Here is a 24428-nt window from a genome sequence, read left to right as displayed (position 1 = left end):
GGGAAAATCATCTGTGTAGAATGAGGGAGTAAAGGATAAGATTAATTATGGGGAAGAGTGGAGATGATAAAGAAGATCTCTTGCAGAATACCCCTAAGAAACCCTGTGATAAATGACTGAGAAGCAAGGACCAAGTTTATTGTAGATGGCATAGGGTACAGTAGATTTTCCCAGCAAATCCCCCCTCTGTCTCCAAGGCAGCATTTCTTTTTGTAGCTATATGGCATGAATCATAGGATGGCAGAAAGAACACAAGAATAGAAGTTGAAAGTGGAGTTGGAGTTGGAAGACATAAGTAGAAGTTTGATCGCTTGATAAAAAGTTGAAAAAACTTCTTGGATCTCAGTTTCTGTAAAATGGGCGTGGGGTGGATCTCAAAACTTGAAAGCCCATATATTCTCTACTAGTGGCCCCTCTTCTTGCCTGAGATTGTTACATGCTATAGGATAGTGGAGAAAGGGCAGATTCTATGATGGAAGTTGAGAATAAACAGGGACAAATATTCCACTAGTGGAATGATTTTTCCAGAACTGAAAGGTAAACATACTCATTCAAAGAAGAAAACAAGAAGTAGCAATTTACCCCAAGATATAACGTCACAGATTTTTGTTCTGCAATCTGCAATTCGTTCTGTACATGTTTGACTGATGGATTCATGGATACAATCTTTACGTACAGACCATGTTTTTTATCTCACTGACATACTTTGTGAAAGTATTAAGGGCTGGGAACTAACACCCAAATTCACAACATAATCCTCCACAATTTAGAAGGTGCCTTATCGTGTGGTCATCACATGGCTTTTACAATGTAATCAAGAGAAACATCAACGAATTCAATCTCACAAACTAAATTAAAAGGGACACATTCACATTTCCCCTTTATAGCCATGTCAGAGATAGAGAGGAAGGAGGAATTTAAACACCAGGCATCGTATCTGTCATAGCCATATCTTTCTAGACGTCGGGAGCTCATTTCTCAAGGCTACCAGTCCATTAACCTTCACAAGAGCAAAAATAAAGCAAAACAATGAAACACTCTGGAGAAATGGCATGGCTTCTAATCTTGCTTATATATCTTACCATGGGGATTTGAAGATGGAACAAAGACCTCTACCTCCCCAGGCACAAAAATGATACAGACTCCCTGAGATAAATATATAAAATGCCTCATGGTGCATGTTGTAGACATATTTGTGATTTTTCTGAAAAATGAGAGTGGGGTTAGGAAGAGTAGCTGATATCATCCCTGCTGAATCTCTGTCTTTCCCTGTGATTTGTAACTGGGAGGGCCAAAGCATCAACTCCATTTATTTTTCTAAAGTCTTGGCCTGCTCTTGGTTGCCACTTTACCTAGATTCATTCATTGTATATATCTGGAACTATTAGTTTCTTGATAAATGCATTGTCAGAAAGCCAGAGGTCAATGATAAGATAGGAAATAAGGAGCTCTTGCTTGTTTTTATACACTTCTGTTTGACTTAGGAGATAATTATAACACAGATTGATGCTCTTGTTTTAAACAAGGTAGTAAATCAGAGTGAAATATGGGATTTGGGAAAGCCATTTGCCACATAATTATAACTTCTTAAAATTCTTGTGTTCATTGAATATGAGAAGCTATAATCACGTGATACATAGCAATAGCATTACTCATCTTTTTTTTTCTCTCTCATGGAAGACAGTTAAATAAACCTAAGTTACAAATCTTTAAATATTATTAACTATAAAGTTTAAATATCATTAACTAAAGCGAAACAAAAGCATATGTTGCTTGGTCTGAGATCTAGCTTTAAGTGGGAGAGATTACAGATTCAGGAAGCAAGATTAAAATAATGATTCAGTGCACTTCATTAAAAAGTCTTGTCTTTTCCATAAATAAACTTTATCACCATGAGACAATGTAAAATTATAAGAATTTCATCAATATAGGAGACTAGAAGAAAAGTGGGGACAAAGGAGGGATGTGGAATCAGAAAGACACATTTAAACATGGACTTTGCCAGGGGTTATATTCAAAATATCTGTCAACTGGCAGGCTAGGGACATGGAGCCCTCAAGTTGGAAAAGTTCCCGCACAGGGATCTGGAGACCACTCAAGTGCCAGGATTTACCCTTTTGGTTGCTGGATTACGAGAAGAAGGGGGACCTGACAGACTGGTCTGGAGACTCCTCTAATGCCAAGATTTATCCTTTTGATTGCTAGATTATGGGGAAGGAAGTGGGGGGCTTGATATACTGGGTTTAGGGGGCTACCTAGGGTACTTGAGGAATTAACCAGTACAGGTGCATTTCTATACTCACCTTCAGAAGTAGCTTTGTCTGCTTCTAACCAGTATGCAAATAAGTACAAAATTTTACTAACCAGCAGAGTCATACTTGTGCATACTTGGTGAATATTAGCCCTGATGACACCTATTAGTTTTGCACCCTTGGTAGTTTAACTAACCTCCCTGAGTCAGCCAAGTGAAAGAAAGAAAGTGGTGAATTTCCTGGCTAGATATTTGGCTGCTCTAAGACCTCTTCCAGCTGATAGAATTTAGTCATCTCTCCTTTCTCTTTTCTTCTGACATCCAGTATTCATATCCTCAAAGAAAAGAGCGAGTCCCGCTAGAGAGCAGAGGAACTTCCATAATTTAAACCAAATGTAGAAAAGAAGCTGAGTTTACACTCAATTGTAACTTCCAACTCAAGGTTAGCTCTCCTGGGAGCAGATGTGGGAGTCTGTAGTTCTAGCTGAAGTATTTTCAGGGGGCCATCCTGTCTCTTCTTTTTCTCCTTTTTTGGCTCCAATGTTTATTTTCTTGTGTATAAATTATACAATAATATCTCTGAACTGAATTGTTTGAAATGTAACCCTAATTATGATATCTTGTAGCAACAGTTATGCACAATAAATATCTATCAGCTTAATTTTGCATAGCTTTGTTGATTAGAAAACTGTTTTTTACTCATTCATCACAGTTATCACCTTGGAAAAATGATTGTCTTATTTCAAAGGGGTATCACTGGCATGTCTCTGTATACTCTGCAAAGTGTAATTCTTCTATATGTTTGAGAGAATCACAACTAAAACCCCATGAATAATTCTGGACACCACACTGTAAAAAAAAACCATAGTAAAAAATATCACAAGAATTATCAGAGAACCGAAAAACAAATAGAAGATTTAAGGGGTGACTGAAAAACACAGGATTTACTAACGGTAAAGAAAAGAGAAATGTTGTGGATGCAAGATAAAGAAAGGTGAGAAGTTTATTTAAATTTTCTATTCCATATTAAAGGCCCTTTGCTTACAATCTGGCAACACAGTATTTTCTTTTTAATTAGGAAAAGATTGTCAGTGGAAAATACAGTTGATGAAATCACCATAAAATTTATATCTGGAAATTTTAAAGATCAGTGATTCCAACTGTTTTCCACCAAGACCTCTTTTTACTAAGCTTCTCCTCAATTCCACATTTTTAATTTTTAAATACAAATTGTATCTATTAAATAAAATGTGTTTCTTTTCTTTTTTTTTAATTAATAAGAGAGTTTTAACTATCTGAGCTATACTACCCAGAGCTTCTGGGGAGTATAAAATAACTGAATAACTATACACAAAATTTGATATAATTATAACTAAGATAAAGACATTTATAGTTTTAAATATCGTACATAACCTTTTCCAAGCTAGATTCAATGTCTGTTAAGTTCTTGAAAATACGGAAATGATGCAAGGAGCCCCATAAGTACTATCTCCAGAGCCCCAGGTGTTTAAAGATTTCAAATTGGGAAGCAATGGATTAAACTAGCTTAAAATCATCTAACAAATATGATTTATTCTCACTTTGAAGAATTAAATTGAGCTATTTAATGTACCATAACTGTCTAAAAGTAATAAAAAAGAATAACCTGGGGCTCTTTCAAATCTTTTTTTTCCTACCCTTTCTTCCACTCTTTCTGTGAGAACTATTACTTGGCTCTGAGATGGCAGGAGTAGGAAGCATCCAGCATGTACTCACCAGCCTGGTTAGTTGTGACGCTGACTGCAGCAAACTGTCTTGGTGGTGAGCTCAGCTCTGACACCCCATTAATGGCATCAATCTCAAAGGTGTAGTTAGTGTGTGCCAGGAGGTCTGTCACTGTCACCGTGGTGTTGGTGAGTCCATACTGTCGAGGGAGGAAGCGGACATTTGGGCTGCATGGCTCACACTGTTTTATGTTCCACCCACATTTTTTACATATGATGTTGAAGGTAACATCTTTCCGGCCTCCTGTGTCCAGGGGCCAACTCCAGTCCAGGATAACCGAGGTCTCATTTATATTAGATATAACATTTCTTGGTGCAGATGGAGGTCCTGCAAAGTAGTTCAACAAAGATTAATGAGCCTCACTTCTGTTTTCTACTACAAGGGAAATAGATAATTTACAGTGGAACTGAAAGAGGTAAATAACCATCTTGTCTTTATTATATACTTTTAATTCATCCTCGGAGGATCCATGAGATTATAGACACATGGATTCAAGAGTGCTGTCCTCCCCGAGCTACGAAGGGGGGAGTTTTGACTCCAGGTTGAAGATGCATTCACGAAGTCCAACAAAGGAATTTACCACTAAATTCAATGCCCTTGTGAATAGTTATGAAAACTTCAGTATTAGTTTTATAAATCTTAGTTCTTTTTCCCTATGACCTATGACCAACATATAACAAGAGGGAATAGAAAAGTAAAAATACAAATCCCATGCCTAAACCTCCCCTACTGTGTCAAAATTATGCAAGATCTAAAACAAGATATAGAAAATTTTCTTTCCTTCTGGGTGTCCTGTTGCAGTAAGTGCTTTAAAAACTAATTCATTTTGTGTGATAAATGTTGCATTTGTGGTGAGGCAAGCATGGAGAGTGAAGCAGAGAAAGCTTTTAATTTGCACATGGAGAGCAGAAGGAAATGGTCCAAATGCTTTAAAAAAAAAAACACAATAAGAAGAAGAAAAAAGGAAATAAAACAAACATGGAGGCATGGGTTGCAGCAAAACTACTCACGGGTACAAGCCATGGATGGAGGGTCTTTGTCTGCTCGGAAGTAATTATTCTCACACCTGCAGTTCACTGAACCATCTTCGTGAGTAGAACTGTGAGGTGGGCACTTAGCACACTGCACATTACCATCCGAAGGCTTGTAGAAACCTGGTCGACAAGCTACAAACAAAATGACTCTTTTAAGATTTTGTGATAATTTTGAAAATATATTCTTGAAAATACATAAAACAGATTTCAGGAGGCTAGGACATGCATTCATTATGAATAAAATCTATTTCCTTCTCCCAGAATTTATAGAAGCAAATAATGTGGCCCAATGTAGTTTCTCCACATATACGTTTGTATTTGCACCAAATGTTAAGGGGGAAAAAAAACGCCACAAGATTTAGATTATTTTGGCACTAGAGTGTGATGAAATTTCCATCTCATGTTTTCACAGCTTTACTTGGCATTGGACTATTTGTGGAGAAAATAAAGCAAAGCCATGTCATCATGCAGCCATTCCCTTTTTAAACATGATGCAATGTGTACAGTCTCTGCAGTTAGTACTTAATATAGTACCCACTTGTTTTCTAATTAGTTTCTGTGTGAACAACTTTATCCCCACAAATTGCAAGCAACTGAAGAAAGAAGTCACGGCTTTGTCTATATTTTAAGATTCTTGATACATGGTTCTCCTGAGCTATGATATTTTGTTTGCCCTTGACAGTGTCATTCCCTAACTTCTCTGGTAATGGCCTAAAAGAAAGGTCTTAATTTATTTCCTTGTCTGTATCTCAAATACACAGGGAGGTATAATTTCTATTTAAACTGATATACTTGTGAATTATTACTAGATTAACGCTTTTAAAAATAACTGTTATCTTCTTTCTTTCCAGTTGTATCTCTGAATGACATGTTTTTTTTTTAAGCCCAATGAACAGGTTACCAGATATTATTTCAGCTACCCATTTAATATTCACTATCTATTTACAGCTTTTACAGAAATGTCTCCATTATAGTATTTTCATCTAATCTGATATAAAATTTAAAATGCTGTACTGTTTTATTTGGTCCATTTTCATAACTACCATGAGAACTGAAATCATAGTGAAAACCCTAACAAAAGTCCCTTGACATTCCTTTGAGGAAGGAATTCAGGATCTTAAATTTTTAAGTTTCTTTGGAAGCCAATAATTTCTTAAGTCTCTAAAACTCAACTTCAAAGCTACATTGAGATTTGATGGCTTAAACCACTTAGAGACTAGACCCTACAGACTATGTTTATCACTGAATTCCAAAATTTTTTTATATCAACTTCATATTGTGAATAACAGGTTATTTGCATTCAAATAAAACCTGTGTGAATAAATCTTAACTTTTATAATCACTAAATGTATTTTAAAAGATAACACACTGTATCTATAATAGTGTATCTCCCTACTGAACATCTCTTGGGTGATAACACTCCCAAGGAAAATACATTGACAAGACCAACAATTAGAATTACTTAAAATGATAGTAATCATTAATCGAGTCTTGCTGTTTTCAAGTTCTTACTAAGAATGGCTGCTCAATGACCATATTACATTAAATTGAACAACTTTTGGTACCATACTGAGAGCCAGTCAAATAAATTCTATTGCCCTAAGCAAACTTGGATTAGGATTATAAACTTCTGAACATTGTCATTAAGCACTGGTTAGAAAGGTCCACTCATATCTCATGTCGTATTGCCTCAGGGGGAAACGGTATAAAGTATAAACAAACTATGCACTTAACTTCTGTTTTCAATTTAGCTCATTATTGAGTGCCTTTAAATTTGCAAGAAGGCATTGCTGAGTCTTTAAAAGATTAAGTTGCAGTGTTCCAATGTACTTTGTTATTTTGTTTGCTTGTAAATTTATCTGTGTTTTTATTTCAGGCTTTTATAGTTTTTACAACATTAGGTATAAAGGTATTCACTAAACACTCAATCACTTTTTGTTAATAATATAAACAGCTATACTATGTGATACTTAAAGACGAGATAGTCACACAATCACTTAGCTACAGCACCACAGCACAGAATTTCTGATAGTATTGAAAGTAGCTATAGTTATTAAGCTTAGAAGTTAAGAATGTGACTTGAATTAGTAACCAGACTTTAATTATGAGTAAATAATAACCTTAGAGATGAGAAGAGTTAAAGACAGGTAGGCACATATACATGCAGTTGAATAAATATCTGTCAATCATCTACTTTTGTTCAGTCTCCTCGTTAGTCTTAAAGATACAAATGTCCCTAATTCTGTCCATCCCAAAAAGGCCCTTGAAATTTGAAAGCAGGCAACAGAAATTTAACACAGGCCACATGGAGCAAGCACTCCATTCTGATTGATCTGTTGGAAGAAATACACAGAAGGACTCCCATTTGAGAAAGATTAAGACAGTACAAGTTGGCCTGTAAGAAGCATAATTAAATACACAAATAGATCAACATGAAAAGACAAACTGTTAACTAGAGGAATGTGGTGGGTACTGTTGGTTACATACTCAATATCTCAGTCCTGCTTCCTGTTTGCTAATAGAATCCTGATTTTGTTCAGAACTGCATTCTGCCAAGTACTCCCTAAGTCAGATCATTGCAAATAGGGGTGGATGGCCAAAGTTATGGCCAAAGAGATGGCTAAAGAGATACAAACAGAACTCTGATGAAAGTCTTTGGGATACCTTGCATTGATTATGGGCGTAATGACTTACAGGAGACACTAAGTTAAAGGTCAAGAAAATCAGAGAGATGTGTACCCTGCTCTTGTTGACCCAGCAAGCACCAATCTCAGGATTTCTTAACCTTTTTTTTTTTTTTTTTGCGGTACGCTTGTCTCTCACTCTTGTGGCCTCTCCCGTTGCGGAGCACAGGCTCTGGATGCGCAGGCTCAGCAGCCATGGCTCACGGGCCCAGCCGCTCTGTGGCATGTGGGATCTTCCCGGACCGGGGCATGAACCCGTGTCCCCTGCATCGGCAGGCGGACTCTCAACCACTGCGCCACCAGGGAAGCCCAGGATTTCTTATAATGTCAGAAAAGTAACACCTTGTTTGTTTAAGTCACTGTAGTCAAGTTTTCTTTTACTTGCAGCAGAAAGCATTTCTAAATGATAAAAAAGACAAAGAGAATTCAGTTGAGATGTATTAATTATATAGAATAGCTTAATGGAGCTAAAAAGATCCTAAGAAAACCCAGTGGTCAGTTTGTGTGTTTTACGTCTGAAAATCCAGGATGTTGTGTGACACACAGTTAGGGATAGACTCTACTCTGCATCTTCTGGCACCTGGTAGCTAGCTGATAGGATTTAATCATCAATTAACAGATATTCATTGAATGCTAACTCTATCCTGAGTACAATGCTAGTTTCTATGGTAATATCCTAAATTTGGTCGACACTTTTACTCTTTATAAAGGACTTTCAAATATACCATCTCGGGCTTCCCTGGTGGCGCAGTGGTTGAGAGTCTGCCTGCCGATGCAGGGGACACGGGTTCGTGCCCCGGTCCGGGAAGATCCCACATGTCGCGGAGCGGCTGGGCCCGTGAGCCATGGCCGCTGAGCCTGCGCGTCCAGAACCTGTGCTCCGCAACGGGAGAGGCCACAACAGTGAGAGGCCCGCGTTCCGCAACAACAACAACAACAACAACAACAAAAATATATATATATATACCATCTCAATTAAATCTCACAACAGTTCTATTGAAATAATCAAGGTAGATATTAATTTTCTTAAATGAACAATTGAAGCACAAACAGAATGCCCAAGATAACAAAGAAATTCATAGTCCAAATAAGCAAGAAAATTTCTGCTTTTAATTTTATGTAAATCACTCATTAAAAGCAAATCATTTTCCTACCAATTCTAAGCTGTTGGTATGCCATTGAAGAATAGTCATCTAAAAAATTTAATGCAACGCATTTAAATAAACACATGCAAGTCTTTTTTCATCTATTCCTAGTTAAGACACCATTTCAGAAAGGCTCATCAGTTCTCTTGTATTGTCCAGGATTTTCTATCTATTTGAGGTGTAACATTGTTATGGGCAGATGAGCAATTGAACTTTTGTTGGAAGGGCAGAGGTTGTCTGTCAACTTTAAGAATAGGGTGACCCCACTATATGTGGGAGCCATACAAGTAAATTTTCTTTTTCTTGATACAAACAGAATCTCTAAATCCTCGACTCATATTGTTCAACAAATTTGAGAATATAACTGAAAAGTTTGTATTCACTAATAAAATTATTATACTAGTAAGAAACATTATCTTTAAATGTATAAGGGGAAATTCTTTATATATTTACTTCAAACTTTTTCCCACCAATAAATAATCTCCCTCCCTTGCAATAAATCATCTTGTACTGAAATACCTATCCTTTTGTTATACCTTCTTCATTCTTAAAAAAATCCTCATGGAAAAATTTGAAACTACCTCTACGGGGCATTAGTACTTGTCTTTTATTATCTTTGCTTATGGTAGCAGAAGCAATGATTGTAATTTAAAAGTATCTCCTTCCCTTCCTTGAATATAAAACTGCTAATATAACAGTGTGCACATTTCTCTCCTTATGCATTATGTTAGAGAATGAGAAGGTTCAGCATACGAAAAGTAAAACCCAGGTAATAAGTAGAAAGTAGATATGTTAATGTGTCTTCTTACTTAAAGGAAGTCTTTGTCAACTTATTACAGAATATCAAAGAACAGAGAACATGCAAGAAAGGTAAACAAATTAATACTAATTCAGGTTTATCCAGCTTTAAGTTTAAAAACAACAAACAAACAAACTTCTGCTATATACTTAAGGCTTTCCCTGTGTTGGCCAGCTAGAAAGCAATACTTAACTGAGGTGGAAATACACATACTCAAAGCCTGCTGCCAAAATGACAGAATTCTGATTTACATCTTTCCTCCCATAACCCAGTAGTACATGTTCTTGTCAGTCAAACACTGGTAGAATTATTCATAGATTTCTACCTCAGGGTAGTAAAACCAAAGAGTGATTAAACAGTGTAAGATCTTTTAAGTGGAGGCAAACTGCTGCCCCTTTTTGGGTCCCAGAGACGTTTTATCCCCTTGCTGTAATGGAGATTTTTGAACTAGTTAATTGTGGCAGGAGCTCTGGGCTTTGAATAAGCAAAGTAGGAATGATACACGAAACTAAATTAACCATGAAAAATGGGATGTAGCACCTCCTCAAATCCTACTGGATATCATCATGGATTTACTAGGAATCAGACTTGTTCATGTAATGTTTGGATTTCATTTATTCACTTTCGAAAACCAAACATGTACTGATCTCCTAAGATGACCTAGACATTTTATTGTGTCCAGTCACAGTGATAAAATTCACAATCCTAGCTTTAAACAGGAGACCAATTAATTCCATATGGTGCCGTTATTTTAGAAATGGATCTTCTCACTTGAGAGTGTAAGTGCTAAGACACTTTGCAACACAACAGTTTTAAGTAATCTTCACCAAGAAATTCCCTAATTTCACTTCTCTATATCCCAACTCTTCAAGGTTTTCAGCATCTTACGGGAAGACCACTAGACTGGGAAAGAGGAAACGTAGGTTTTGATCTAGTTTTTTCTACTAAATAGGTATTATCTCAAAGTCACTGACCAGGTGTCTTCCAGTTTTTATGAGGTAGTTGGGATAGTGGCTTCCTCTTCTAAAATAAGTCTGAAGATTCATTTTTAGTTATTATTATCTGTTCCCAGGTTAGATCCTGAGCAATATAGAGATACGAGTTTTTTCTTATTCATTTTGCATGCTCTGTGTCCAGCACATTGTCCAGCACCTAGCAGTTGATGAAATACATTTTTTAAATGAATAATTAACTTGTAACCAATTGTCCTCTCTGGATTTCAATTTCTTCATTTATCAAATGATGGTTATCAACTATCTTGTCTCTTAATACTATTCAGGCTAGACACTTTAAAAGGTTAATGCTTCATGTACCAAAATTTGTAGGATTCCTAGAACTTTCTAAGTAGAAAAAATTAGAAAAAGCATCTTCACTTTCATCCATGATTTAAGGATTAAAATAAGCCATTGAAATTACAAAATCACATAGGGCAACAAGACAAAGAAAAGAGGCTCTCTTCTGATTTAAAAGAAATATACTTGAATCAAGAAATGACAGGTTTTTGCCCTTCTCAGTGTTTTTCTATATCAGAGCAGTATATATTCAAAGGGTATGTGGATTTCATGATTGGATGGATTGAATGATAAATTCACTGCCAAGCAAATAATTCCCTATTATTATATTTTCATCTTACTCAGTAGCATAATAGAACTATGTTTCATTATATTCTTCCTTTTATGTATATTTTAGATAGAGTAGAATGTTTAAAAGCTGGGAAATCTTATAGGAATAAATAAAAAACTAAAATATTGATATTAATTATTATTTTAAATTTTTTAAAATGTAGGAAGGTGTGATTTTCTTTTTCTCTTTTAACAGCAAGGAAAACTAGCACGATACTGAAAATACAATTTAAAAGACAAAACATTTTCCTTCTGTTAGTCTGAAGTGAGGTTTTATTTGTCTTTTTCTTGTTAATCTACCTTTTAGTTCCTCTATTTTAAGTGCCCAGTTAGTGAGAGTATGCATGTTCATTTACTAAGCGAACCCCAAAACTTATTGAAAAAGCCCCAGGATGGGCCACAGTAGAACAAAAATGAAGAAGTTCTTGCCAAATGTTAATTTTCTATTGAGAACACTAAAAATATGAATAAAATAAGAGAAGGAAGCCAAAGTAATACCAATTTGTAATAAATGAATTAGAAATATTTTGGGAATCTGCTGATTCCATATTTATAAAGAGGTAAGAATAAAACAGGAACTAAATACTATGGGTCAGTAGTGAGATAAAATAACAAACTACCAGCTTTGGAAAAATATAAAGAAAAAAAGTATGAAATAGGGAGTATTATGAGCACTAGCTATACAATGAATAATAATTATAAAAAAGCTTCCAGATAGAATCTTGGCCTCATTCCCAAAGCACATAGCACACTTTTCCTCTAAGATATAATTGATGGGCTTGAGTTATGCTGATACAGAGAATGGGTAAAGTTACCATAGTGAAAGGAAAACAAATGCACTTAGTAAACCATGGTGGCTACTGTTGAAAGAAAGTAGACAGCTTTTCAATTGCAAAGTGAATTTTGTCTCCAGTTGACTAATGTGGTTGACTTTTAAGAGAAAACATGGTACTAATTAAGGGTTAAAAGGCTCATTTCAATTTGAATTAACTTTAAATTAAAAAATAAAGCTGTCGGTAAATAGGGTCTTTTTAGTATTCAGACCTGAGCTCTATACACACAGGGCTATATTATCAATTCCCAGCCATAAACACAAACTAATGACCAGAACCAGCACTGACTAAACAGATGATTTCCTGGCCTTGCGATTCCAGGCCTGAAAGGGTCTATTTGCCAGTACAAGGTCAAAGCAACTGTTTATTCCCAAAATGAGCTGTACTCCACGATCTTACAGGAACTCTATTCTTTGCCATTTGAATAGAGGTACAATGCTTTGAGGCAAGGCAGAGGCATTTCAATACACTGGTAGTGGCTACGTTCAGTCATTAAACCCTGCCTGCAATGTGCAGCATTTACAAAGTGATCAAGTGTTTCCTTCTTCTGTTCCTTCACTGTTCAATAAAAAAGGCCTAAGGCAAAATGCCACCATACTATTACACACAACAGAATCAATCACAATCTAGTGTGGCTCAAAGATAACTTAGTAACAAGACTTTATTGCATTTGTTGTTGTTCCATCAGATTTAGCAAGACAGGTGCCAGTAACACTGAAATATGTTCAATGCATGTTCACCACCAAGAGAATGTTAAAAGAGACCCTGATCCTAAGGACGCTGTGTTTTGCCAGCTTTTCAGTTGTCTTCTACTTTCAAGGAAGAACGGTGTGCTTTAGGAGTAAGACTAGTTGAGTTTTTCTATTCTTAATTATCAATGCCCAGAGAATGAGACCAATTAATAAAATTTACAAATTCATAGAAACATGTATGTTATGAGCAGGTAAATACTAAAACCGGGAGGGAGGAGGGGAGGTGGGGGAGGGAGGGAGGGAGAGAGAGAGAGAGACCGATAATGAAAGAGAGAATCATTTTTATGGGATATTATTGTGGTGAACATAAAATGCATAGGACCCAAACCTATACTCAGAATATATTGAGAGACAGCCTGGAAAAGCTTTTGAGAATAGTGCCAGAAGTTTTCTTTAGAGCAGAATAGCATTGGAATGTCTAAGAAAACCATTCCTTGGAAGGGATTTTGGAGGAGGTAAATCACTTCCATGTCAAAATAAGCCCTACTATGGATTAGCATTTTCCGGACTACACTGGAAATATAGCTAGAGCTTGGAGAGGTCAGCAGTCCAATACTCACCTTTATAAGTCAATTTTAGGAGAATAGAATTGCCATCATAGATTCATAGTCACCCAGATTAGAGTTTGAGATACAAGTCATGAAAACTTCAGATGCTCTTTCCAAGGATCTATTGTACATGAATGCATAAAGAACAACCAGGTCCTCTGTATGTTTATATGCACAAAGATATATGAACAATGCTATTTATAATATTGGCAAATTAGAAAGAATATAATGCCTCAAATTAGAAAGGTGGTTAAACTATGCTATGTTCATACAATTCCATATATAAATTATGCTATTCTCATACATTTATGAGACACATTATGTCTCACTCAGAAAGATGCTCATAATATTTTATGGTAAAAAAGCAGAATAAAACAATGTGTATGCAATCCTTTTATTGTTTATATTTTTTGCTTATTAACATATCACTTATCTAATGAAAAACTTAAAAATATTAAAGTCTTAGAATTATAAAGATTGCACATACACACACAAAAGAATCAAAACACTATAGTTAATGAACATAGTGTGTGTGTGTGTGTGTGTGTGTGTGTGTGTGTGTGTGTGTAATTTGACCTTTAGGTGCATATCACGTAAAGTGCAAAACTAAATATGTACTATATGTGGGGCCTAAATCTACCCATCTATATTACTCTCTCTCACTCTCTTTTCCTACACACACACACACACACACACACACACACACACACACACACACACACATCACAGTTTTGATTAGCTCTTGCTTCTATTATACTGGTCAAGGAGTTTCATTTTTCTTCTCTCTCTTCTTTAAAAAAGCAACATAGGGGAAAATTATGGTTGACTGCAAATGTTGATAGCCCCACTAATGTGAATTTCACACTTTTGATCTCAAGTAATTCTATCTCCACTTGGGAAAATTTACATAGAAAATAGCACAATTTAAAAAGTCCAGGATTTAAATGAAAACCTATAAAAGGTGGAAAACTCAGAGGAAAAGAATTCTGTAAACACTGTAAGACACATTGCAAAAATATTTGCTCTCTTAGCTACACTGTTAATGATCCACTCTCTAAAAAAAAACAGAGAGCCATCTAGAATTTTGTGGAATGATGACATTATTGTATTTAAATCAGCTTTATATTTTAGGCAAGTTTATTTTTAAAAAATGTCATTTTCTATTCTGAGGAAATAGCTCTGCAACTTTCAAATGTATACCTTAACAATTCTTATAATCCTATCAACTTTCCATTGCATTTTTATTGTTAAATTTATGAAAATGACTATTTGATAATATTCTGGTTAGAAAGCAAATGGATTTAAATAAACCTCTAATGTGCCTTTCATACACTGAGCATTCACTTTATAATCACAAAATATTACCAACTAGGAGAAGTCTGCAATTTAAAAGTATTCAATATTTGCTTTGAGTTACTTCATGGCTAACAGCAATGTATAAGGTAATATAGAAAAAAAATGAGCTAATATAATTCTAGGATCTCTTTTAATTTATTTTTATGCTTTTGGGAAATACTTGCTCCAAAATAGAAAGGGGATTAATATTCAAAGCATTCTGAAATTCACTTCCTTAAATGTGTAAGAATGGATTTCACGAGGAAAATAAAAAACAATTAAATTAGACGCCCATTGGATCAACACAATCATTAGCTGAATGAGTGTTTCAAAAAACCTTAAACCAATCATTTATTCTGAAACTATTAAGGGAGACACAAACATTCATAATTGTGTAGAACAGTATGTTTATAAATTTGAATTTCACCTAAAATTAATTCCATCTTATTCAAGAAAAAAATATTTTTCTATTTGCACAAGAAGGGCAGTTGCCACAGTAATAGAGAGTAGTCTTTAATGGTGTTATGAAAATAAAATGCAACAGGCTTGACTACCTTAAAATGGTTAATTTCTAAATATAGAGATGAACATTTTTTTCATAGTTATGACTATTATCCTAGAACATTACATTCAACTTGGAAGACAGATGCATTGCAACAAAAAGACTAAAAAGGTTAAATCCATCTAAGAGGAGGAGAGAATGAAAGGGCAGAAAGAATGGGAGAAAATATAGAGGCAATATTAAAATGCATTGCTTACAGTTGGCAAATATATACCACTCAATACAAATAACTGGGACACAAGAGTTTGGAACATAAGGAGTAAAAACAACAGCAGGAAGATGTCTGCTGCTTTCATTCACTCTGGTCATCTCAGATAACTTCAGATTTGGTAAGCTGTGCTCAGTGTTGCTATCCTTGAAGTAGTGGGAGGGGAGGGAGAGAGAGAGAGAGAGAGAGAGAGAGAGGGAGGGAGAGAGAGAGGCAGGATGGAAGGACAGAGAGAGGAGGGAGTGGGAGGGAAAAAAAATGGGTGTGTCTTTGTGTGTGCTAAAATATCCACATGTAGTGTGTGTGTCTTGTCTGCAGCAGGTGTGTGTGTTTCTCTAATTTAGACCGCTGTGTGCATTCTGCAAGTGTTTCTTCAGGGCAGAGATCATTACATTCCACCCACTCTCTAGAATAACTGTTTAAGATTTTGTTAACTGACTTTGGAAATTCATTCAAGATAACTGTTTGTCTTCTTATATTCTGCAAAGTTAGGGGTTTAGATCTTGTACACGAGGCTAGAGAGGTGAGGGATTGGGAAGGAAATTGGGCATTGAGTCATATCTTATCCCAGCAGCCTTTGAAAAGCCAGGCAGATTGCATTACCTGCTTGCGTCACCTTCCCCAGATCTAGCTACCTGAAGAGAACACCTCACCTCTTTGTAATATAATAAATACCATTTACTGAAAATCCCCTCCATGTCAAGCACTACACTTCTGTTTCATCTCTGTACTTACAAAAACCATGTGAGACAGGTATTTTCTGTTTTTCCTGAGGAGATGATTGAAGTTTAATGATATTAAGTGCATTAGCTGCTTACCCCACTATTTTAAATGTTGTAACCAGAAATTATACCCAAGTCTGAGGGATTGCTAGACACAGATATGTATGTGTTTCCATTGTCTTCTCATCATGTAAAACTTAAAAGTGATAACTAATAAAGAACTGACAATGGATCCATCACCCTAAAATTAATGTAACAAATTTATATAGTATGACTATAAAAATATTAGACAGATCTTACTGGCACAAGGAAAATAGATTACCTCATTTTCTTGCAGTAACCGTTTGCCAATAGTAATTTTTTTCAACAATATTTCAAGCCTATGTCTAGCAAGATGAATGGCTCTGATGGAAGGAAATTCTATTCATAATGAACAGAAAATGCTTAACTGTTGTAGGTCTGTTAGAAAGGTATTTGTGAGCTAGATTTCTGTGCAGGGGAATCTGCCTGCTTATCATAGATTGGATTTTCTACTTTCTCTTTGTTACCAGCTGAAACAAGGAACTTTATTTTGTAGTGGGGGAAAAGCATACCATAAACAGTTTCTAATCAAAAACAAAAAGGGCTAATGCCATTTCACTTTACGGTGTAATTTATTAGTCTGTTAGACATAAAGAATTCTCAAGTAGCCTAGGAAAATACAGTATTCAACTTTATATATCATATAGGTGTTTTTCACTAAAAAATTACATTGTATTTGGAGTTCTTCAAAGTATCTACTGAAGAGTAAATACTTAGGATACTAACAAGAGTTAAACAAAATAGCAACTTTCCCAAGACTGGGGGAGATTTGATGCACTTCAGAAGAGGTGCTTAGATCAGACAGAAAAAGACAAATATCATATGATATCACTTACATGTGGAATCTAAAAAAAAATGACACAAATGAACTTATTGACAAAACAGAAATAGAAAGGGGATAGCTGGGGTCGTGGGGAGAGATTAAATTAGGAGTTTGGGATTGACATATACAGACTACTGTATAAAAATAGGTTAAAAAGTAAATCCTTGTTAGGACCTACTATCTTGTAATAATCTATAACAGAAAAGAATCTGAAAAAGAACACATATATATATGTATAACTGAACTACTTTACTGTACACTTGAAATTAACACAACATGTAACACAACATGTAACTATACTTCAATAAATAAAAATTAAAAAAAGAAAAGATGCCTAGAAAAGGCCTTAGCACTCTCCCAAATCTGTACTTGTCACTCTGATTATATATTCAGCACAACTAAGTAACAACTGATTTTAAAACCAATAAATTTTTTATTAATTAGGACCAGAAAATAGCACATTTAAAATGCCTTAACATAACTTATAACCTTGGGATCCATACAATTTTCCTTCTGAGGAATCTTGGTTCACAGTACTTTCAATTTATTTGATGATAATATAGTAGGAAGCTATATCTAAAAAAAGGAGAATAAACTGTGTGACTACATAAATTTAATTTCATGTTCAGTAATATCTGAAATAATCCAAACTCATAGTCCAGTTCTCATTTTTGATTGCCTTCACATTTAACCATGTGTGCGCTTATAGGACTGAGAAAATTGCCACTACCTGAAATCCTTTTCTCAAAACTGTGCTTAACTCAGTTGACAAGTGATATATCTCACAAGGCAATAGAGTTACTAGACCTACATATAAACTACATGCTGAAGGTTTGAACCTGTTTTTATAAAACACATATATAAAAAACATTTTACTCTTTAAAACTCAACTCCTATTATATTACTGTGGTGTGACAGCTAAGATAATGAGCACCTAGAATGCTTGGCTCATGAAAAGTGACCAACAAATGCAGTAAATTTTGAGAGAATAACGGAAGCTTTCTCCTTCTCTCCATAGCAGTGTCCCATTATAATATTTCCCATGCCCAATTACTAGGTTTAACCAATCCTAAACATCTTAGTAGACCAAATTTCCCTTTAAAGAATCAGTCTCATGCAATGAATCAATCATGAAGTTCCATAATGCAAAAATAGGAAGAAGACAAGACAATTAAAAAATATATATGTATGTGTTCCATTAGGTGCTAAATGCAGAATATATAATATATGTAAGATATACATAATATAAAATCTTATATATATGATTAATGATAAATCATAAATCATATTTTAAAACTAGAAATAGAGAAGACTAGGCATCTCTCCAGTTTCTCCTAAACATTTCTTTTAAAGAAATTCTTCAATTACATTTAAGCAACTATCTCCAGGATAAAAAAAAACATATGAGGTCTATTTACTAAAGAAACTTAATTTCTTGAATGAACATATTAGCCTAGAAGAGAAAAGGTGTACGTGAATTTCCAATTGAGTAACAATAATGATTACAATATGTACACCATCTAACCTTAAAAGTGAAATCTATCATCTTCTGTGATATGTACAAAGCACTAAAGGATGTATGTGTTATGTAAAAGACAGAAGCAAAAAGTGGAAGGCAGAGCATTCTAGGGTGAAAGCCTAGAGGCAGGAAGGAGTTTTAATAGTTTATGAAAGTGAAAGAAAAAAGAGAGTAGAGCTGAAACTGAGAGGATACTTGGGTCTCAAATCAGTCTGGGGAGGCAAGCAGACCAATCAAGCCATGCAGTGCCTTCAGGGTTATATTAAGGGCTTGTTTTTACACAGTAAGTGGTGCGGGAGGTCGTTGAAAGGTTTTATGCTAAGGTACACCACAGTCAGATTTACATTTCAAACAGCTCATTCTTGCTCCTTTGGCGAAAACGCATCGAACTGAGTCAAGAATGGGGCAGACAAGATGCTACCGAAATAGTTCAGATTAGAGAAGATATGACATAGATAGAAAAATAGTTATGGGCATAGAAGATAGAAAAATAGTTATGGGCATAGAAAGGCGTGAATTCATTTGAGAGACATTATGTAGGTAACGTTGATAGCTCTTGGAAAGAGCGCAGATGCTGAGCATAAGGTAGAAGAAAGCATAAGGACTGACATCTAAGTTTCTTGTTTGAGTTTTTGGGTGCTATCCCTATTTCCTGAGGATGGAATGAATGGATATATATAGGTAAGGACACAATAGTTTAATTGGGGGTATATTTCATTGTGTTAGGCAATTAGAAATGCCAAGTAAGCATTTGCTGTACTAAATTGTGTGGTACTTATATTATTTGTACTGCAAAGAAACTGATTCCAATATTTTCATGTTAAGGAAAATGCTGCATTTAGTTTTCTTTGTCCTATAGGCTTTCATTTAATGACACCAGATGAAGTTGGTTATCAAGAATATGGGTTTTGAGAGGAGCCAACATAATCAAGCAATATATGGCTTTTTTATGTAAAAAGAGTACAATAAAATATTGCTGGAGAAATCTTCCATGTTACAGATATATTAGAAAAAACAAAGTGTCTTTACTAAGTTGGGTGATTTTTCCACTTACAACATGGTAGTAATTAAACCAGAATATTGATTTTGATTTGCTCATGAATAGATACTTGGCTTCCCAAACAGAAAATCTGTGTTCATGAACTCAACATTTGCCTGATTTTTGCTAATACACATTATTTATCACAAAGCAGATAAGGAAAAAATATTATGAGCAGATCATCAAAAATATATCATGACTACTGGAGCAACACTTTAAAATGCAACATTAATGTTAAGATATTATTTTAACGTTCATATTGTAATTAAGAGCACATGTGCAGACTTCTCAGGTTCAAATCTTAACTCTGCCACTTCCAGACTATGCAACTGAACAAGTTACAAAGCCTCTTCATTTCTCAGTTTCTCTGTGTCCATAATATAGGGATAGTAAAAGAGACCTACCAGGATTTCATAAGAATTGAATGAGACTATAATGTTTCAAATACATGTTAGAAATTAGTATTACTATATATTCATAAAAGTAATTAAATATTTACATAGTGTATACAAACATTTCTAAAATCTATGACAAAAATCAATAGATTTGTCATTATACTTTAACAATATTAAACCTCATCTTCCTTTTCTTAAATTTTCTACTTTTGGAAATATATTAGGCATTCATTTCTCCTTGAAATATTACTGCAATATCCTTCTCTGTTAAAATTATAATTTTCCAGAGGATTCACAAAAATATATCACAACACAGCACCTTCTTGTCAAAGTAAATTATTGATAGATGTTTGGCTAGTCCTTCACTGTTCCCAATACTTCCAATGATCTCTTTGTGACCCTGGAGATTTCCACAGATATATTATGTCTATACAACTTTTTATTTAACACAGACAAACCAGAGCAATGTTTTGCCCTTGGTTCCTGGTTGATACGCCAGTCCATCCCATCACACATGACTAATGCCTTCACTTTCTCTGTAACCCTTGTATTTACTGGTGGAAGGTGCTGAATGGGTCTCCTTAGGGGTAATTGAAACAATTACCTCTGACTTTATAGCTCAAAGCCTCTTTGCTTCTTTATATAGATTCACTCTTTCCACCCCCAGTACTGCCAATTCTTTATTTTTATTTTCTGGCTGCCATACGTACTAGCAAACACTTAACAAATTTGGCCGACTTGCCTCCACATCTTCTCCTCACTTCTTGAAGGAGCCTCTTTTACTGAGTTTCAAAACATATCTGACTTTTAAACTCTTTAGTTTTCCTGAGACTTATTTCTTCTTAAGTACAGACTAAGGTGATATGATCCTTTCAACTTTCAGCCGCTTGTCCAAATCTGTATCATGTTGGCACTGACCAATGTCTCCTCTGTCTGATAGCTTTTCTGACAGTTAATGAGAAGTAAAAGGCTAGAGCTATTAGTCCAAATCCTAGGGGATAAGTGTCCAGATTGTGAAAACCACATGCACATATGGCAATAATTGGCAGGCTCTTTTAGGTGATCACAGAATTATTTCCAAAGACCCAGTGGATACTTGAATAATTCCTTGGTGCCAAATAGGAAACTCTCCTGAGTATATACTTTTTTTTGTGCAGTCACTGTGTTTTGTTTTCCCCAAATGGACTTTTCCAATGAAGCAGATTCATTTGAATAGTTTATGCCAGAATTTATATAATTCTACCAAAATTCTAGACTTACCCTATGGCAAGTGAAACCTCAGAAATAAGATACTTCAGCTCCACCCTGCATAAGGTATTATAGATCTAAATTAACAGAAGCCAACACATTTATACATCTAAATATCATAGCGCTAGGAGCAGCAGCTCAGCCTTATAAATTATATTCCTTCAGGAAGCCTAATATCATTTATAGAATGCTATTTTAACTCTTTCTCATCCTTTTGATTTTTGCAAAAGTAGCACAGCATGGAGTCTATTTCTCTTATGGTATTTATTAATTGAATATTTAGGGATTCAATTTTATATATACTTCTAAACCTGCTCCTTTGTCCAAGCTGATTTACAAGGCTCTTTGATACTCCTTACCGTTTATTCATACTTGGTAATAAATTAAGCATTCCTCAGAATCACAAGCAATTAATAAATGAGTAGAATGTTGCAGGTCTTCTAACGGACTAACAGAAATTTAAAGGGAGTGCTTATTTATTGAAGTAGTTTCAGAACATTTCCTTAGAGCAAAAATATTTTAACTTATTTTATCTTAATATTTACATATTTTAACTTACTATTATTTTATCAATAGCTTGAACTATAAGCACAGCTTCCTTATTCAACTCTATCCTTTCATGTAGAAGAAAGAACAGTTCAAGTTTGGGAGATAACAGACCTGTGCTCTAGTCCTGACCAGCCCTACCTAGCTGGGTGCTGTCTGATGTTGAGGGAATTTGTACCAGACCCCATGGTGGGTCTCAGACCTCACTGGTGATTGTAGATGGAATTGATACCAGGTCTTCCTCCATCTCATGTGCTGCTTCCATTGTGCTCACGGCATAGAACTTTAAGAGCAAATAACAAATTTATCCCGGGTCAATTTAACCTGGAATGCATGTGCTTTTGATAATATTTTATTCTACATACATGTTCCTATATTGAACTCTGGGAGCAGTCTAATATGCCAAGCCAGTGGTGTGAACTTCCCCATGGAGAAACAGAAACAAAACAAGTACCCTTCCCTAAATTTATATTATCCATCATTCCTTCCTCTATCAGTTATTATTGGCACAAAATTGACTTTTCAATAGCTAGGATGATACTGATTCTGCTTGAGGAATTTCTTTTCAATTTTACTTTACAGAGGAATTTATAGTAAATTCATTGAGATAGGTTGTTACTTACCACGTGAATAAAGTAATTTTAGTCAATAATACCATATATGAATATTCCACTGATGATTTTTCAGAAGTTGTAGAAGACTTTCAAATACTTTCTGTGATGTTGTATCTCTGTATTCATTGCTGGTAACCTAATAATTAATTTTTGCTAATCAAGATTCTAAATAAGCATATAATTAAGTTTAAACAAGGATTAAAACTCTTGCTATGTAGCTCCATGGCTTTAAAGAAAAAAGTTCACAGGATTGTTGTTTTATTTAAAATCTCACATCCTAGAATAAACAGACTTGGTCATCTATTTAGCACTGGTCTCCCAGGATTAGAAGATGACATAAGATAGTTCAATGATCACATTGGAGAACATGTTTCCCCCAAAGCAAAGATAATATTCCTGTAGTCACCTTTAGTTTCTTATCACAAGTTACTCTTTCATTTGCTGAATTTCCATTCGTATGTGTCAACTATAACTTGATAATTAAACACCTTTGGGACACTAGGGAACACCATGAGATGAACACTATTCTGAACACAGCTGGAGGCCACTGAAATGCTGCTGCTTCAGACGAAGTGAAAGGCTTGGCATTGTGGGAGGATAATGGCAGGGAGTTGGCACTTGCATCTGGTTTTCCCCACCATTTTCTATTTGAATTCTTTGTACTTGCATGCATGCCTATCATTCTCCTAAATATTATCAATAAAATGAGTAGTATGACAATATAAATTAAACAGTCACCCTTCTTAGAAGTATGCAATTTTTTCAATATCAGAAATTTCTAGTGCTTAGAATTCTGAACGTTTTGAACACAGCCATTGCTTAAATCCACACATTTTAAAAATAATAACAGAACAAACTGGTGTTTATAAATGTTTTATATGTATGTATATGTATACCATTATTTGTAGACACAAACCTAAGAGTATCTTAAATTCATTTCTATGGATACTTATAGGTAGCATATCAAAAGCAAGATGTTACACCATGAGCCTCAACTGAAAATGTGCTAATCTTTTTTTTTTTTTTAATAGGGAATTCACATGGTAGCTTAGCATTAAGAGAGAGGGAAGCTATTTCAACATTTTATGGAATCAGTTTACGCAGTCTGAGGCCCCCATTTTCACACAAAGGATAAGCCTGTCTCCCAACAGGACAAGTTTGGGGCAAGTCCACTCCTCTGGATAGGGTTTTGATGAGTAGTGCCACTATGCTTAGTCTCTATGAGTTTCAGTTTTCTCACCATCCTGACTGGTGTACTTACTATGTAGTTCTCATGCTTGTAATTTTAGCACTTGCTTATACTTCAATCTTAATATATTATACTCTTATTATCTCTCTGTGGGGCTCTCAGCCCTATTACACTGAAAATTCAATGAGAAGAGGAGTTATCCCTTATATATCTTTGTATTTAGGTATCCTAACACTCCCCAATATAAAATTGATAGTTAATGTTTATTGAAACAGATTACATACATACATACATGCATATGCACTTGTGTATGTGTGTGCACTTACGGTAGCTAGTACTCATGCCATGCCACAATATTAGCTCCCCTCTCAATCTCTTTCCCCAAAAGTTCTCAGATTATATAGGAAAAAAGAACAGAGAAAAAAGATAAATGAATTTATGAATAGAAATTTAGAAAACTGCCTACATTTTAGAACCTAGAGAAAGAGTAAATGATACTGGGAAGTAGGTACAGGGAGTAATGAATGCGATATATGGATACTAGGGTTTGATAACTTCAGCAAAAGAATGAGCAAGAGTAAAATATTCTGAATAAAATACGAAAAGTATGAGAACCAAGGAAGTGTGGATTGAACAACTTTGAGATTAAGGAACATCAATATTTATCATTCTTTTTGGGAGATGTGTATGCGTGTACATGTGTGTATGTGTTTGT

At 35.0% G+C, this 24428-nt stretch overlaps 1 protein-coding gene across 3 annotated transcripts in view; it reads right to left on the bottom strand.

The window, feature by feature from the left end:
- Window positions 1-24428, bottom strand: part of EPHA3 (EPH receptor A3) — a 364171-nt gene that overhangs the window by 123782 nt on the left and 215961 nt on the right. For all 3 annotated transcript variants that reach the window (XM_029214327.1, XM_029214330.1, XM_029214328.1), the window contains exons 4-5: window positions 5026-5181; window positions 4007-4342 (exon numbers count right to left, since the gene is read on the bottom strand). In XM_029214327.1, coding sequence (XP_029070160.1) covers window positions 4007-4342; window positions 5026-5181 — 492 coding nt within the window. The remainder of the gene's footprint in view (window positions 1-4006; window positions 4343-5025; window positions 5182-24428) is intronic.

Source organism: Monodon monoceros, unplaced genomic scaffold (assembly GCF_005190385.1).
Source record: "Monodon monoceros isolate NGI ecotype Baffin Bay Population unplaced genomic scaffold, NGI_Narwhal_1 Super_Scaffold_11, whole genome shotgun sequence".
NCBI classification, from domain to species: domain Eukaryota; kingdom Metazoa; phylum Chordata; class Mammalia; order Artiodactyla; family Monodontidae; genus Monodon; species Monodon monoceros.
The sequence above is the reverse complement of the archived record's forward strand: the minus strand, read 5'-3'. Positions and strand labels throughout refer to the sequence as shown.